At 35.1% G+C, this 16041-nt stretch overlaps 1 protein-coding gene across 1 annotated transcript in view; it reads left to right on the top strand.

Moving 5' to 3' along the window:
• Window positions 1-16041, top strand: part of TTC37 (tetratricopeptide repeat domain 37) — a 93860-nt gene that overhangs the window by 40464 nt on the left and 37355 nt on the right. Inside the window, exons 26-32 of the mRNA XM_011944277.1 lie at window positions 1083-1151; window positions 2377-2451; window positions 3397-3538; window positions 6356-6449; window positions 9057-9134; window positions 12138-12262; window positions 13068-13191. Of these exons, the coding sequence (XP_011799667.1) occupies window positions 1083-1151; window positions 2377-2451; window positions 3397-3538; window positions 6356-6449; window positions 9057-9134; window positions 12138-12262; window positions 13068-13191 (707 nt within the window). The remainder of the gene's footprint in view (window positions 1-1082; window positions 1152-2376; window positions 2452-3396; window positions 3539-6355; window positions 6450-9056; window positions 9135-12137; window positions 12263-13067; window positions 13192-16041) is intronic.

Here is a 16041-nt window from a genome sequence, read left to right as displayed (position 1 = left end):
ATTTAACCTTTCCTTGGGTACTTTACATTTTGGCTTTAGTAGATGTTAATCTCTTTAAATAGCAAGTGTAATTTGTCATACTTGAGCAATTATTCATTAGGCAATGAGAACTAAAGTGATTGGGAGCATGTTTATAGGTCATGTTTGGAAAGTTTCCACAAATCTATAGGTAATACCACGTTTGAACTGTTTTGTGTTTCAGCCAGTATATTGAGTCTTATTCCAAAAAGCTTTCACAATATTCTCAAGGATACATTAAGTCACTGCAAAAAAGACTGGATTTAGAAAATTGTAAATAGATTAAATAAAATATTAATTTGGATTTTAAAGTACATTTTAAAAAAATTTTAAATAAAATTTTTTTAAAAAAATTTAAATAAAACAATGTCTTAGTAAGCTATGGATGTGGTTTTATTGTAGCATGGATAGTTGTTACCCGTGAGCTTACTTTTTAAAAACAGGAAAAATAAGACTGTTTCCTGCCTTACATAGATTATTGAGAAAATAGTATAAAGCAGTATGTAATAAAAAGTTATTTTTTGTGGCAGAAAAAAAAAAGCATCAAAGTTAATGTGTCCAAGTTAGATACTTTTGAAGTTTCCTCATTGCTTAATGCAGAATTATGTTGTTGATCACTCCTTCTCTAGTAGCAGTATAATACATGTCTGGGACTTCATTGGTTAGAACTTCATTAGTTGTGAGTTCTTATCCTCCCAGTTAAGCTAAAAGAAAGGGGAATAGATAGCCTTATTTAATCATTGCCTTCAAACCTATGGCTAGCTAATGGGCATATGATTGGTTGGTTAAAAGTTCTGCAGACTACAAGGTAGAACCCCCTTTTGCTGGGGTTCAGAACTCCTAACCTGGGGAGAAATCTGTTGCACCTAGGAGTGTTCTAGAACTGTGCAGTTAAAACACTGCTTTAAGCATTGCTAATTATGCTTAAACAGTGAAGTTTTATGTTCATACATATTTATGATGAGAGGTTTGACTTATTCTCTTATTTTATGCTTTTTAAACTTAAGCGGTTTAATAAGTTTATAAAATGACTTGCTATAATATTTTTTGCCTTTTTTTCCTAGCAAGCTCATGAAGCTTTCAAAATGGCCCAGTCCCTTGATCCATCTTATTTAATGTGCTGGATTGGACAAGTAAGATATATAACATATAGTTACTAATAAGCTTGTTGATATAAGTAACTGACTGATATGCATAACAGTGATAATAATGGTAACAGATAGCATTTGAGGACTTACTTTGTGCCAGTCACTGTACTTAGCTCTTTGTATACACTATTTCAGTTAATCTATCATCAATTCTTTGAAATATGGTTGATGTTATACTCTCTTTATAGTTGTGGAAATGGAAACTCAGAGATCCTAAGTGTCATTCCTAAGGCCACATAACTTGTAAGGATTTAACTCTGATTTGGGGGGGCCTCTGAACACTTACCAGTGTGACATTACTGTGCCTAAAAAATAAACCCATAACTGTATTGTGTAACTCTCATGTACAAAGAAAATGCACATTTACAAAGATCATTTTGAGTATTAGGTTTCTGTAAAATCTTCATATTTGATTTGTCACTTGTTTATGAGTGTTCTCTCCTCCCCCAAATTTAGATTTTTGTAATGCCAAATAGGAATCAGGATACTTTGTTACTAGTCTGAGTCTGTTACCTACTGATTTTTTTTCTTTTTTTAACTTAGCATATCACTTTTCTGGATTTTAATTTTCTCACCTGAAAAAGAAGGGGATTAGATTGAGTGGCCTCAAAGTTCTTGCCTGGTTGAGGAATTATAATGAATTAGTAAGCAGTCAGTTGCTTTGGTTCAGAGAGTAGGAGCATCACCCATATTAGAAAATTATTAATCAGAGTTTAGAGATCTTTTATTGTGTTTTAGACTCTTGGGCCTAATTCTGGTTAACTGGTGAAGCAAGCAGAGCTCAAAAGGCAAACTCCTGTTCCCATTCACTGTGGTAGCATCTGGGAGCAGAGGCATTGCTATGCTAACCTCTATGTCAACCATTGAACCCAGGGAGCCCAAGAATTTGCATTCTAACTGCTCCCAAGTGATGATTGTGAGGCTGGTCTAAGGGACCTCACTTCACGTAGTACTGCTCTAGGTCAGTAGATCTTAGATGATTATCAGAATCACTTTTTTTAAATTTTAAAAGTATTTTTGGTTTTAAAAATAATTTATTTTAGCAGGTACCTGGAAGATTTAGTTAATAACAATAGAAGTGAAAAACTTTGGTTAACTTTGCTTTTAAGCTCAGCTAGTAAACCTTTGGTTCTTCTAGACAGTTTCATTTTTTGTTATTATTGTTATTTTCTTTTAAACACATTAAGAGTCTGTTTTTTTCCTTTTGTAGGCTCTTATTGCTGAGGCAGTTGGAAGTTACGACACTATGGATCTCTTCAGGCACACTACAGAACTAAATATGCATGTAAGAATCTGAACATTCTTCTTGAGTATTCATTAATGAGAAAAGTATTATCTTTGTTAAGGGAATGAATAGATATTGGGCTAGGCATAGTGGCTTACGCCTGTAATCCCAGTGATTTGGGATGCCAAGGCAGGATTAGTTGAGGCCAGCCTGGACAACATAGCAAGACCCTGTCTTAAAAAAAAAAAATTAAAAACTAGCCAGGTATGATGGTGTATACCTGTAACCCTAGCTACTCAGGAGGCTGAGGCAGGAGGATTGCTTGAGTCCTGGAGTTTCAGGATACAGTGAGCTATGATCACGCCATCTCACTCCAGCCTGGGCAACAGAGCAAGATTCTGTCTCTAAGAAAAGGAAAAAGAAAATGAACAGATAGTGGTATTAGATGTTAATGACATCAGTTGTTTTTATTATTTATTCTTTATTAGAAACAGGTTAGTTGTCTGGAATTAAAGAACTACCATTTTTTTCCTCCAACTTTCAAGAGCTGGTGAAGAAATGACATTGAGATTTAATAGATATAGTAGTAGTCATATATTAATAGAATAGAAACTGAGACTCTAGGAAAAAGATAGACATGAGATAAGGAGTAGGCATGGTAGACATTTCTAGATTATTTATGAAAATGTTTTAGAATTCTTTTTTTTTTTTGGTTTGTCCTTTGGCATGGAGGGGAAAGCCAACCCATCAGGCGAGGCTCTGTTTTCTGCATTTTATCCTCTTTGATTCTTCTAGTTAGGATTGGAACAAGTAATTTCAATATGTTCTTAGCTGTGTTTTATCATAGAGACTCTTCATTTAAAGGTACTTTTAACAGTTGACTTAAAGAACACTGAGATGTGTTCTAGGATATTTATTGTATTGAAGTGCATTGTTTTATTTATTATAATTTTTATTGACATATTTATTATTCTATGTCTGCTTGTTAACATTGGCTTTTTAAAGACTGAAGGAGCTTTAGGTTATGCGTATTGGGTCTGCACAACATTGCAAGATAAAAGCAACAGAGAAACAGAGCTGTACCAGTACAACATCCTCCAGATGAATGCTATTCCAGCAGCACAAGTTGTTTTGAATAAATACGTAGGTAAGGTACCTGTTATATTATAGCAAGATATTTGAATAGCTATTGAAATAATTTAAATAATTTTTAAAAGTAAAATTTTTTAATTTAATTCATTTCAAATTAAATATTGGTGTTCTTTAAGACATGAATTTGCCTTCTCTTTGCAGTGGCGAAGCAGTCTTTACTTTGTAAATTTTACTAAAGGCTTTTGAAGAAAGATAAAAATTGTTACCTAATGATGCAAGATAAAAGCAATTTCCTTATTATAGTGGAGAGTGTATTATAGTGGAATGTATTAATACACTGTCCACTATACACTAGAACAGTTGCGGCTGTTCTAGCTTTGCCTTTTACTTTCTCTGCAGTCTTAGGCCAAGTGTTTTACCTCCCTTAACTTCTATTTGCTGCTTGGATAGTGGATATAACAATACCTGGATTGTAGAGTTGTGAGAACTAGGTGAGATAATATAAATGAAGTACCAAACCCAGTGACTGTAGCTTCCCCACTTAACACCTAATTTTTCTTGAAGGTATTGGAAAAATACGTTTAGGTTTAGGAAGTTGACAGAGTGATGAAGTTTTATTAACCATCTATTGTAATAATTTCTCATCTTTTTAAATAAAACTACCATTGATTTTAGTTATTAATCTCTGCTCCACCAATTAGTAGCCTTGATTGAAACCTTGGGCATGCTACCAAAATTCTCAACAGGAAAGTATTTATTGCTTAGTGTTTAAATAAGATGATTTGTACAAAATGTTATGCAGAGTGCCTGGCATATCCTAGATGCTCAAGAAAATGTTAGTTTCATTAACTTTTGACAAAATACTAATAAAGAAGCAAGGAGTTTAAGCAGGAATACTGAAAACAGTAAATATTGACAGTCAAATAATATAAAGAATCGGACAAATTGTGAAAAGCAGGAGAGAAAATGCCTCACTGTAGATATTGTGGGGATTGTGGCACTCTGCATGCATTTAGCCTGAGGCAGTAGACTAGGCAATTAATTTACCAACATCAGCACTTAGGGTAGGTTTGTCTTAGGGTGGGTATGGCATGTGAATTCATGGATCTCCTCATGCTCATTTTTTATTTATTTATTTTTTTGAGACGGAGTCTCGCTCTGTCACCCAGGCTGGAGTGCAATGACACAATCTCGGCTCATTGCAACCTCCGCCTCCCAGGTTCAAGCCATTCTCCCGCCTTAGCCTCCCGTTTAGCTGGGATTACGGGTGCATGCCACCATGCTTGGCTAATTTTTTGTATTTTTTGTAGAGACGGGGTTTCACTGTGTTAGCCAGGATGGTTTCAATCTCCTGACCTCGTGATCCACCTGCCTCAGCCTCCCAAAGTGCTGGGATTACAGGCGTGAGCCACTGCGCCTGGCCCTCATGCTTATTTTGACTCAGTTTTGTTGACTCTTTCTTTTGTGACTTGAAGGATTTTTCAAGAATAACTTTGACTATATGATTTTAACCTTAGTTGTTGATCTTAGAACCTAACAATCATAAGATATGGTTACGATGTACTTTGTTAAATAATCTAAAGGATTTGAAGGCTTACTTTCCACTACTGCTTTTAAGTAGATTATATCAGATATGTTTCTTTTTCTACATTTTACCTTCTTAGATAGGTAATCACCCAACGGGTTCACTTTGCCCGCTGCATAGACAGAGCCAATTTATCAAGACAGGGAAATTGCAATAGAAAAAGAGTAATTAATGCAGAGCCGGCTGTGCGGAGGACTAGAGTTTTGTTATTACCGAAATCAGTCTCCCCGAGTAAGCATTTGGGGATCAGCATGTTTAAGAATAATTTGGTGGATGGTGGTGGACAGGCCCTGAGTTGGAAGTTCTGACTGGTTGCGTCGGAGATGAAATCATAGGGATTTGAAGCTGTCTTCTTGCACAGAGTCAGTCCCTGGGTGGGGCCACAAGATCAGGTGAGCCAGTTTATCAATCTGGGTGATGCCGGCTGATCCATCAAGTGCAGGCTCTGAATAGTGATGTTACCCCCAGGAGCAATTTGGGGAGGGTCAGAATCTTGTAGCCTCCAGCTGCAGGACTCCTAAACCGTAATTAATCTTTTGACTAATTCGTTAGTCCTGCAAAGGCAGGTCTAGTCCCCAGGCAAGGAGGGGGTTTGTTTTGGGAAAGGGCTGTTGTCATCTTTTGTTTCTAACTATAAACTATAAACCAAGTTCCTTCTATTTTTAGTTTAGCCTACACCCAGGAATGAACGAGGACAGCATGGAGGTTAGAAGCAAGATAGAGTTAGGTCAGATTTCTGTCACCGTTTCAGTTATAATTTTGAAATGGTGGTTTCAGATACATGATGTTTTTTGACATTAAAATTTCAAAATACTGCACTGAAAGTACTAGACTTACCTTCTGTTTCTAGTGTACAATACTGACTTTGTTATTTTTTTTTTAAATACATACATGTTGGAACAGAACCACCAAGAGAAATTATTACTTAATTTAATCATAGGAAGGTTTAAGTAATTAGCCAAAAACTGAGTTTCCTTATAAACCTCATGACTGGTTTTAACAAGAACTATAATTTCAAGTTATGATACCTTTGGGCATAAAAATGTTTAAATTCTAAAATACAACTAAAAATCAAATATAACTATTAAACATTATTCAGTGATTAGAAGAGTTAATAAAGTTTTTACTGTCATATTATATTCAAGATAAAATCAGGCCACTATTCTTAACAGTGTAAGTGATCTCAAGAGGTAATCTGGTATTTAAGATACTGAAAAAATAAAACTAATATTTTGTTAGTACCATCAGTATGCGTATGTAAAAATGAAGATATTTCTCATTTTCTAGAAAGAATTCAGAATTATGCTCCAGCTTTCACAATGTTGGGTTACTTGAACGAACATCTGCAACTCAAAAAGGAAGCAGCAAATGCATACCAAAGGTAAACTACATTTAATTGTGATAGATGCAGGAGGCAGATGAGGGGAGGGGTTCCTGGAGAATCTCTGACTGGCCTGTGCATTGGGAGAACGGGGTGAAGCCCGGGGAAGTTCACGCCATTTGCAGGCAGAGAGGAACCTGGCCTCTTCATTTCTTGTGTGTGTGGCCTGGAATCAATCTGTGAGACAGGGGCCTGTTAGCAGGAACCCCTCTCGCTTTGCTAAGAGGGTTTTTTCTTTTTTCCTTTTCACCCAATAAATCCATTCCCCTCACCCTTCAATGTGTCTGCATGCCTAACTTTTCCTGCTTGTATGACAAGGACCTGGTTTTAGCTGAACTAAGGAACCAAGTTCTACATCAATTGCAATGCAATCATTGTTTATCACTTAGCTTTTCAAATGTTAGTTTCATTCTCAGGAAGAAGGTACTAAATAATTGTTTTGACTCCTTTCCTGATGTTTCCTTGTATACTATTATTACATCTTAGAAGGTGAAAAGATGTGCTCCCAAATTTTCAGCTATATTTTGTTTTTTGTTGCTCATCTTAAGGAGGTGGGGTAGAGAAATTGAGAGAGAGAAATCGATAGAAAAGAAAGAAGAAACAAAACAAAAAACTTATCAGATTTTTAGAAAAGTCTGTCTTTTAAGAACTTATCTGTCTAACTTTATTAGATTTGAAAATGTGTTCAGTGAGACAAGAAATAAGAACATTGTGATGTGTTTGTTTGAATGACTTTAATATCTACTATGTATTTATTCATTTAATAAATATTTGTTGACTACTGTGTGCCAAGCAGTGTTCTTGGCACTGGCTATTTTGCAGTAAATTAAAAAAGACAAAGGCCTTGTTCTCATGGAACGTGTGTTCTGTGGCTGAGAGACATGATGAGCTAATGAACATCTGTGATGATAATAATTGCTAAGAAAGAAAATTAAAGTAGGGTAAAGGGCCAGAGAATGCAGGGCAGGAAGTGACATTTCAGGTGAGTTTAAGAATGGATAGATTAACTAAGGAGGCAGTTGAGGCCTGACTTCAGTGAACTGGGGCCACAAGCCACTTGTTTATCTGGGCAGGACGATTCTAGGCAGAAGGAACAGCAAGAGAAGTGGAGAAGTGGAGGAGTAGATTTGGCATGTTTACAAAATAAGAAAGCCAGTGTGCTGCAATGGAATGACCGGCTGGAGAGTGGTAGGAAATGAAATCTACATACATTTCATAAATTAATGGATAGATGATAAGAAAATAACTATTGATCTCATGACCAACTACTAGATGAAACGTAAAAAGACCTGGTTGCCTAATCTCTGAGGCATTATTGCCCTAAATCTAAATAAATATTTACAGGAAGCCTTGTCAAATAATTGAGGTGTCCTGAATGCTTTGCCATATCCTTTTATGGATCTCTCTGTAGTTCAAAGGAGTAATCACTAGATGGTACTGGAGCTTGTGTAATCAAGAAGTTATTTTTCCAGGTGTGTATGGAAAGAAGTATGTGAAAATAAATGCATATGAAAAACCACTATTTTGCTTCTTTCAAAGCCAACAAACTTAACAGTAAACCATAAATATGACAGACTGCAACAGTGAGCAAGATTTTTAAACAGAGAAAACTAGGCAGCTAGGGTGTTTGTTTTTTTTTTTTTTGCAATAGCAAATGACATATATATAAATGACATAAATAAAAACGACATATCGTTATTATTGCAGATATTGTGAATTTAACATTGGTTGCACCTTAGGCTTAAAATGACATCTCCACAGTCACTTGGGTGTGTGTACCACTTTCTTGACTGATCATCACTGCTGTTTTCTGCTTTAAACAAGTATTTGATGGTTGAAACCACAAATTAGGCATAAATCTAAATAGGGGTATAGTTTTTCATCTCTATAATACTGTCTTTAGGCTTCTGTAGCAAATTCTTGTTTTTCATGCAACATCAGGGAGATAGAAAGGCTTTGTTGGCTATTTCTCCCTAGCCTGTCCTCTTTAAATGGGAACAAAAATAAAAACCAAAAATCTTGTTAAATATCCAACTCTTTTTAGTCGTTAAGACATTTCCCTGCCTGCCCATAGGGAACTGAGCGTAAGAAGAAAATACACGTTGTCAGCAGGTTATTTATTCCAATCCTTGAGGGACTTCTAGTGACTAGTCCTCTTCCCTCAACTTACTTTTCTCTAAATATTTTTTCTGTATGTACAAGCAAGGATGCATGAAAGCATTCAATTTCCTGGCTTCCTAACTCAAACTACTAATATATAAATAGTTTCAAGAATGTTTTCTATGTACTCCAAATATGTCAAAACTTTAAACTGTGACATAGTTATTTCCCATATTTAGATTTTTGGAATATTTAGAGCTCAAATGTAATAAATTTCACTTACTAAGAGGTCATTTAGATATTATTTTCCCAACAGTTTAAAATCTAAATATCTGTAAGTGCTTTTGTTGTACCAACTTAATAAAATATGAATAAGCTATTATAACTAGCACCAAAGAATTAGTAGAACTAAATGAACAGATATCTGTGGATTCAGCTAAAGAGGAAGGTAACAGAATGCTATTGCACAGAGATAAATTAAAATACCTTGATTTTTTTTTTTTTAAGGGCAATTGTGTTGTTACAGAGTGCAGAAGACCAAGATACTTATAATGTTGCGATAAGAAATTATGGCAGGTTGTTATGGTAAGCATATGTTTTCTTCATTAATTCTATCAATTGATTGTATTTTTCTGGTGAAAGCTGTGGAACTGATGATATGCTGACTAGTTCCCAGAACAGTGGGACATGTAGGATACATAATTTCCATAGAAACAGGCTCTGTTAACAGTTTCCTGTACCTATGATGCTAACTAACCCCGGTGTGCTTTGTATGGAGCAGATTTAGAACTCATGGTTTGTTGACTGGAGATGGGAACATTTGGAAGAGAGGTAGTGGCCATCTCTAATAGTAGAAGTCTAGTTAATTGGAAGAGGAATTAGATTTATTCTGATTTGCTATATATTCTTCTTTTTTTTTTTTGCTATATATTCTTAAACTGAGGATGGACATTAGGGGTCCAGTAACTCCATTGAAATAGTACACAAAAATTGTTGTGTGGGTACCTTTTGGGGATGAGGAAGGAGCTCTATATCTTTCCTCAGTTTTTCAGAGACTTCTAACTCTAAAAAAGAATAAAAGAAAGAAAGATTAAGAACCAATTGTTTTAGAGGGTAGAACTAACACCAGAGGATGGAAGTATTGTAGGAGGAAGGTTTTTGATTCAAGTTAAGGCAGCGTCCTAGAGTGCCCTAAACTTGAATGGTGCAGTTTGCAAAGCACTGTTAAAACTATACTTTGATGTTTTAGGATTAGTGCCACATCTTTTAAGGAGCTACATGGTAGACCTTAGGTAGCCAGTTATTTTCTTTTATAACTGTGTACTTGAAAAATACCCAGAATTGGAAAATTATACTGTTCTGACTGCCTCTCCTTTTAGTCATTTAAACTGTTAATATTTAAAAGTTGAAAAAATATTTAAAAGTTGAAAGAGCTGTCAGTTCCAAGATTTTGTTGAAGTAGAGGACAGATATATTGTATGGAATAAAGTATCTGTTCTTTTTAGTTTTGATGTGTTATATAATCTAAGTACTAATGTAAGTATTGTAGAAGAAAATGTATACCTTCAATTGAAAACAGATTATCTGTTTTTTTAAAATTTACTTTTATGAAATGTATGAAATTTGCAAACATACAGTGAGTAATAGAATAATTTAATGAAAACTCACCAATCAAATTATATCTTAAAATTCTGTCAGCTTGTTTCAGGTTACTTTTCTTTCTTTCTCTTTTTTTTTTTTTTTTTGAGATGGAGTCTCGCACTGTTGCCCGGGCTGGAGTGCAGTGGCATGATCTTGGCTCACTGCAACCTCCACCTCCAGGGTTCAAGAGATTCTCCTGCCTCAGCCTCCCGAGTAGCTGGGATTACAGGTGCCCACCACCACGCCCAGCTAATTTTTTGTATTTTTAGTAGAGACGGAGTTTCACCATGTTGGCCAGGCTGGTCTCGAACTCCTGACCTCGTGATTCGCCCACCTTGACCTCCCAAAGTGCTGGAATTACAGGTGTGAGCCACCGCGCCCAACCTTCAGGTTACTTTTTCCAGAAAAATTTCAGATAGATTCATTGAAGCACCCACATTCCCTTCCGTAGTTCCATTCTTTTCTCCCAAAAGCACGCACGTCTTAGAAGATAGTGTTCATTTAAAGAAATACTTTCAATATATATGTGTGTATCCATAAACAATCTAAGGTAGTCCTCTTTCCTTTATCAAAATTTAAGTACTGATTTGATAAGTTCTTTCACTTTTTAAAAACTTATTTCTAAGTGAAGGTTGCCTATATTTTTAGCCCCCATTCATATCCTCAAAGATTAAAAAGATTTTGTAAAAAGATTTCCACAACATATTAAAAAAATAAAAACAGATTCAGATTATGGTGATGGATACCAGAAAGAAGAGTCTTAAATCTCTTCAGATGATGGCGGTTGAGCTTATACAAGTTCCTTTTATCTTTAAGCAAAAACAAGTTACTTTTCTGTTATTAATAAGTATTGCACTTTAGTATATATTACAGTTTATATTTTTCTCCCTCTTTTTTTTTTTTTTTTTTTTTTTTTTAAGATGGAGTTTCTCTCTTGTTGCCCAGGCTGGAGTGCAGTGATGCGATCTCGGCTCATTGCAACCTCTGCCTCCCGGGTTCAAGTGATTCTCCTGCCTCAGCCTCTCCAGTAGTTGGAATTACAGGCGCCCGCCACCACGCCTGGGTAATTTTTGTATTTTTTTAGTAGAGACGGGGTTTCATCATGTTGGCCAGGCTAGGCTGGTCTTGAACTCCTGACCTCAAGTGACCCGCCCATCTCGGCCTCCCAATGTGCTGGGATTACAGGTGTGAGCCACTGCGCCCGGCCACCTCCCTCTTAAACACAAAAAAGAATGTTTTTGTTCATGGAATTTTAGTGTGTCTATATGCCCTCCAAAAAAGAAAAATGTGCAGATAAACAGTTTACACAAAAGATAGGTTTGATTCTGACTAGGCATTTTATGACTTGTTAAGCTTAGCAAAGACGCTAGAACCATACTCATAGGGTAATATTTAATTAAGTATTAAGCTTAAAAAAATTAGAGATCCATATAAAAGTCAACTTGAAATTATTTTTGTAATTTGGGATTTTAATTAAAGTTTGTTAAAAGAAAGAGAGACAATTTGTAATTTAGTAGACCACTATAAAAAAGGAAGTACACATGAAATTATCAGAAGAAACTTAGTGTAAGGTATTATTTTTTTTTTGAGAAGAGTCTTGCTTTGTCTTGCTCAGGCTAGAGTGCAGTGGTATAATCTCGGCTCACTACAACTTCCGCCTCCCGGGTTCAAGCAATTTTCCTGCCTCAGCCTCCTCAGCAGCTAGGATTACATGTCCGGCTAATTTTTGTGTTTTTAGTAGAGATGGGGTTTCACCATGATGGCCGGGCTGGTCTCGAACTCCTGACCTTGTGATCCACCCCTGCCCCCCTCAGCCTCCCAAAGTGCTGGGATTACAGATGTGAGCTACTGCACCCAGCCCAACTTGTGTAATTGTATCTCTGTATTTTGATGATACATGCCAGAATTACTTTTGATATTGAAAGTAAGTTGTGTTTTACTTCTTAGTTCCATTGGCGAATATGATAAAGCTATCCAGGCTTTTAAGTCAACACCCCTTGAAGAGTTAGAAGACATCATAGGTTTTGCTTTGGCTTTATTCATGAAGGGGCTTTATAAAGAGAGCAGCAAAGGTAAGAATATTGCCCTGAAGCTAAAGGACAGTCTTTTCTGGAGTTGAGTTTAATCATGATGAGCATACATACAGACAGATGTAATAATGAGATGGGGTGGGGGTTGCAATGTTTATTAAAATCTGACTAGGAGTCAGGAGCAATACTAGGCACTTTTTATCTGTTACCTCATTTAGAATGTTATTATGATGAGTAGTCTTTATAGTAGTGTTATGAGCTGAGTATTTATTATACAAATGAGGCAACTGAGGCCCAAGATCACTTATGACAAATATGTGATTAGCATTTGAAAGCAAATGTTTACTGCTCTACACTGCTTAGATAATAATTTCTGATAAATGAAGACCTCAACCATGTTAGTAATAGATTTTGATTTCTCCAAATATGTTAAATGATGCATTTTCACATATATTGGCTTAGCCCACATGTGTATAGAGCATTTAAGTATCTACTGCTTGATGGAGTTGCTTGGCTGCACATGGGAATTTTGGTGATATCTCAGTGGCTGAAGGCCTCTGCTTTGACTCTTAAAGACAGTGACCTAGATTCCCATACAGATTCTGAAGGTAGAAGTTAGAGATTGTCACATAATAATCGTAATGATACCTGAGAATCACCTTGGAACACTGAAAACAAGTTAGATTATTATAAATTTTTATTCTATGTTCTTGAGAACAGGAGAATACAAAGATGTAATTGTATTTAGACCTTTCTGAAAAATAGGATTCGGAAAGAAAAAATCCCGTGCTTCATCAATCAGGATGGCTTTTATATTGTTTTGTTTGTTTTCAATTTTATGTAATAGCATATGAGAGAGCGTTGTCTATTGTTGAATTAGAGCAAGACAAAGCGCATATCTTGACAGCTCTGGCAATAACTGAATATAAACAAGGAAAAATGGATGTAGCCAAGACATTGCTATTTAAATGGTACGTATAGTTGACATCAACATTTAACATGACCAGATACTTAAATATTTGGGTTGAGATTTGGAGCAATGTTAAATGAAGTTCTTAATGCTTTAGGAACTTCTGGGTGAACAAAAGGGATTGGGCCCACCTGGTTCTGAATTGATAGTCACAGGTGGAGCTACAGATTGTGATTTAATTCTTAGCCCTTGATCTATTGGATCTTTCAAAACTGTCCTATACTCTGTTGCATATTTTTTTTTAAAGATAATCTGATCACCTGATAAGTAGTATGCTAAAATTTTAATGAAGGTACTTGTAATGAAGCCTTGTTTTTTGGCTTCTTGGATTCCCAAAGAGGTGTTTTCTTCTTTCCTTTTCAAGATAACCTGTTAAAAGGTTCATTTAAAGGTGAATCTTTTTAAAAACGAGTAACAAAACTTAAAATTATTTCTGTGTTTTTGGAGTAAGTTAATAAAATAACGAGCTGTGTTATTTGTGGTTACTTATATCATATTTTCTAACTTCTTGAAGATTAGTTTTTTAGAAAATTGGCCTTAATTCCTTCACAAGCAGTAGTAATTACTGCATGCTATTGAACAGTGGCCTCAATGAGTGTTTTATTGTCATTTTTGAGTGGTACTAATCTTCATGGTACAGAGATACTCTCCCATTGCAAAAAGCTTATATCCTTGCCTCCCACCTACTAAGTGGTAATATTAGCACTCCTCAGTCACTGTGACAACAAAAAAATTGCCTCTGTAACTACCCCATCTCCAGTGGTTAGTTAGAGATGGTTAGATGGTACTGGTTGAGAACCAGTTCTATAGGATAGACTTGACATGTGTTTATTTGATGTAATGCCTTTGCCTTATCCTGTGCCATTACAGTCATTCCCTTGTCTAATAAATAAGCAATTTTTGTTTTTCCTCTTTGCTGGTTAGGAAAAACCAACCCATTTAAAAGAAAATCCTGTCACTTTACATGCCTATATCCTTTTAACATGTATCTATGGTTACATATAACATGTTTTGAGAACTTAAATTTGCAAATGGCTTGGTGACAAGAATCATAGATACTAATGATGACTGCAGTTATCAAGGGCAAAAGTAACTGCATATTAGAGTCATTAGATTTGTCTTTGGTTACTGGTTAAGACAGGAAATGGAAGTGGGAGAAAAAATAACAATATAATCTTTTTTCCCCTTCACCTATGTGAAGGAAAACCTTTACTCCTATGTTTTATGTTGTTGGATCCAAGCCTAGGTTTTTTGTTTTTTATGTTTCTTTCTTTGTTTTTGATTTTCTGCGTGTCATCACCCAAGCTTGACATTACCAACTGCTTCCATCTCTACACATTGGCATTCTTTTGTTTGATTTTCTTTCTATGAAAAGTTCAGTTACTTAACCTATATTGCTGTTGTTTGGCATTCATATGTTGGGAACTGAGCAGTGTACTAGGCACTGATTTAAGGGGAACAGGATTTAGTTCATTATGTGAAAAAAATCTGGTTACCAACTTTATACACTTTATGATAATAAATAACCATGTGTAAAATCCTGAGAACATGGTAAAATACAACATACAGGTATTGAGCATTCAGCATGTGTTTGCTTAATATTAGAATGTAGTCATTTCAGTCATAATTTAGATTTTGTTTATTAATAAGTATTAAATTAGGTAGTTGTTTTTTTTTTCCATTGAGCAAGGCACAAATTAGAATTTCTTTTTTTGTTATCAATTTTGAAATTTGTATTTTACTATTTGCTTTTTGGCTTTTTTAGTTGTACCCATTAGCCATGTGGTTATTTGCTAGACATGACACTGACTGACATACTTCCATATTTGGACACATGTGTATTAACTCTTATTGTAAAAAGAGTTACTATGGATACTTTACGTAAGCTATTTACTTCAGAGCTGCCTCAGAAAATTCATGATTTCATACCTGTTTGTCAAAATGAAGTACAAAACTCTTAATTTCCCCCTTCCAAAAATAGTCCAAAGAGGTAATGGTAGATATGTGACATTTTGTAATGTTATAAATATTTCTGTTATATTTCAATGAGCATTGTTTAAAACTTGGACCTGCTAAATTATTAATTTATTTTTTATATAAGGTCACTTAAATGAAAAGTGATTAAAATATATCTTTCCTGCATTGCCATCTATACAACATCAGATATTACGGATGTTAGATTGCATCTCAGTGTTAAATCTTCACCGATAGATGTACTTAGGTAAATCATGAAAATTATATTTATAACTATAGAAGTGAATTGTGAATGTAAAATGGTTATGCCATTTGGATAATGGCACTAGGCAGCATTTGTATAATAACTAATGACAAAAATTCATGGCTAGTGATATATAAAATAAAATATTCTTTGAGTAAAATATTTCCCTTATTAATGTTATAGAAGGAGGGATACAACAAAGAACTAACAATTTGAATGACAGTGTCAAATATTATTTTCATTTTAGTATTTCCTGTTTTGGTTTACTTGCATCTTAGAAGAGCATAATGACATTGTTTGATGAGGCCTAATTATGCTGGACTGTTTTGACCTGGTTTAACCCTTCTGATAGGAATTTGGGGATGAGAACTGAATAGTCTTTGCCTGTAGTGACATTACACTCTAGAATTTCCACTTTGGAGAATACTCAGTTCTAACTTGTGATTCCTGGTACAACAGACTTTATTTTTCTAGCCTAGCAATGCTCTAGAAGCAGAGGAATTCCAGTGCCTTTTAAAAGTTATGTGGTTTTCTTTTAAAAAGCTCCTGTTTTTGGAAAGTAGATCTGTTCATTATTTGCACATAAAATAAAACCACTTAAGTAAAAAAAAAAAAAGTTTAACTATAAAATTC

The sequence above is a fragment of the Colobus angolensis genome, unplaced genomic scaffold (assembly GCF_000951035.1).
Source record: "Colobus angolensis palliatus isolate OR3802 unplaced genomic scaffold, Cang.pa_1.0 Scaffold23, whole genome shotgun sequence".
Classification (NCBI taxonomy): Eukaryota; Metazoa; Chordata; class Mammalia; order Primates; family Cercopithecidae; genus Colobus; species Colobus angolensis.
Note: the sequence above shows the minus strand (reverse complement) of the source record. Positions and strands in the feature narration are given on the sequence as shown.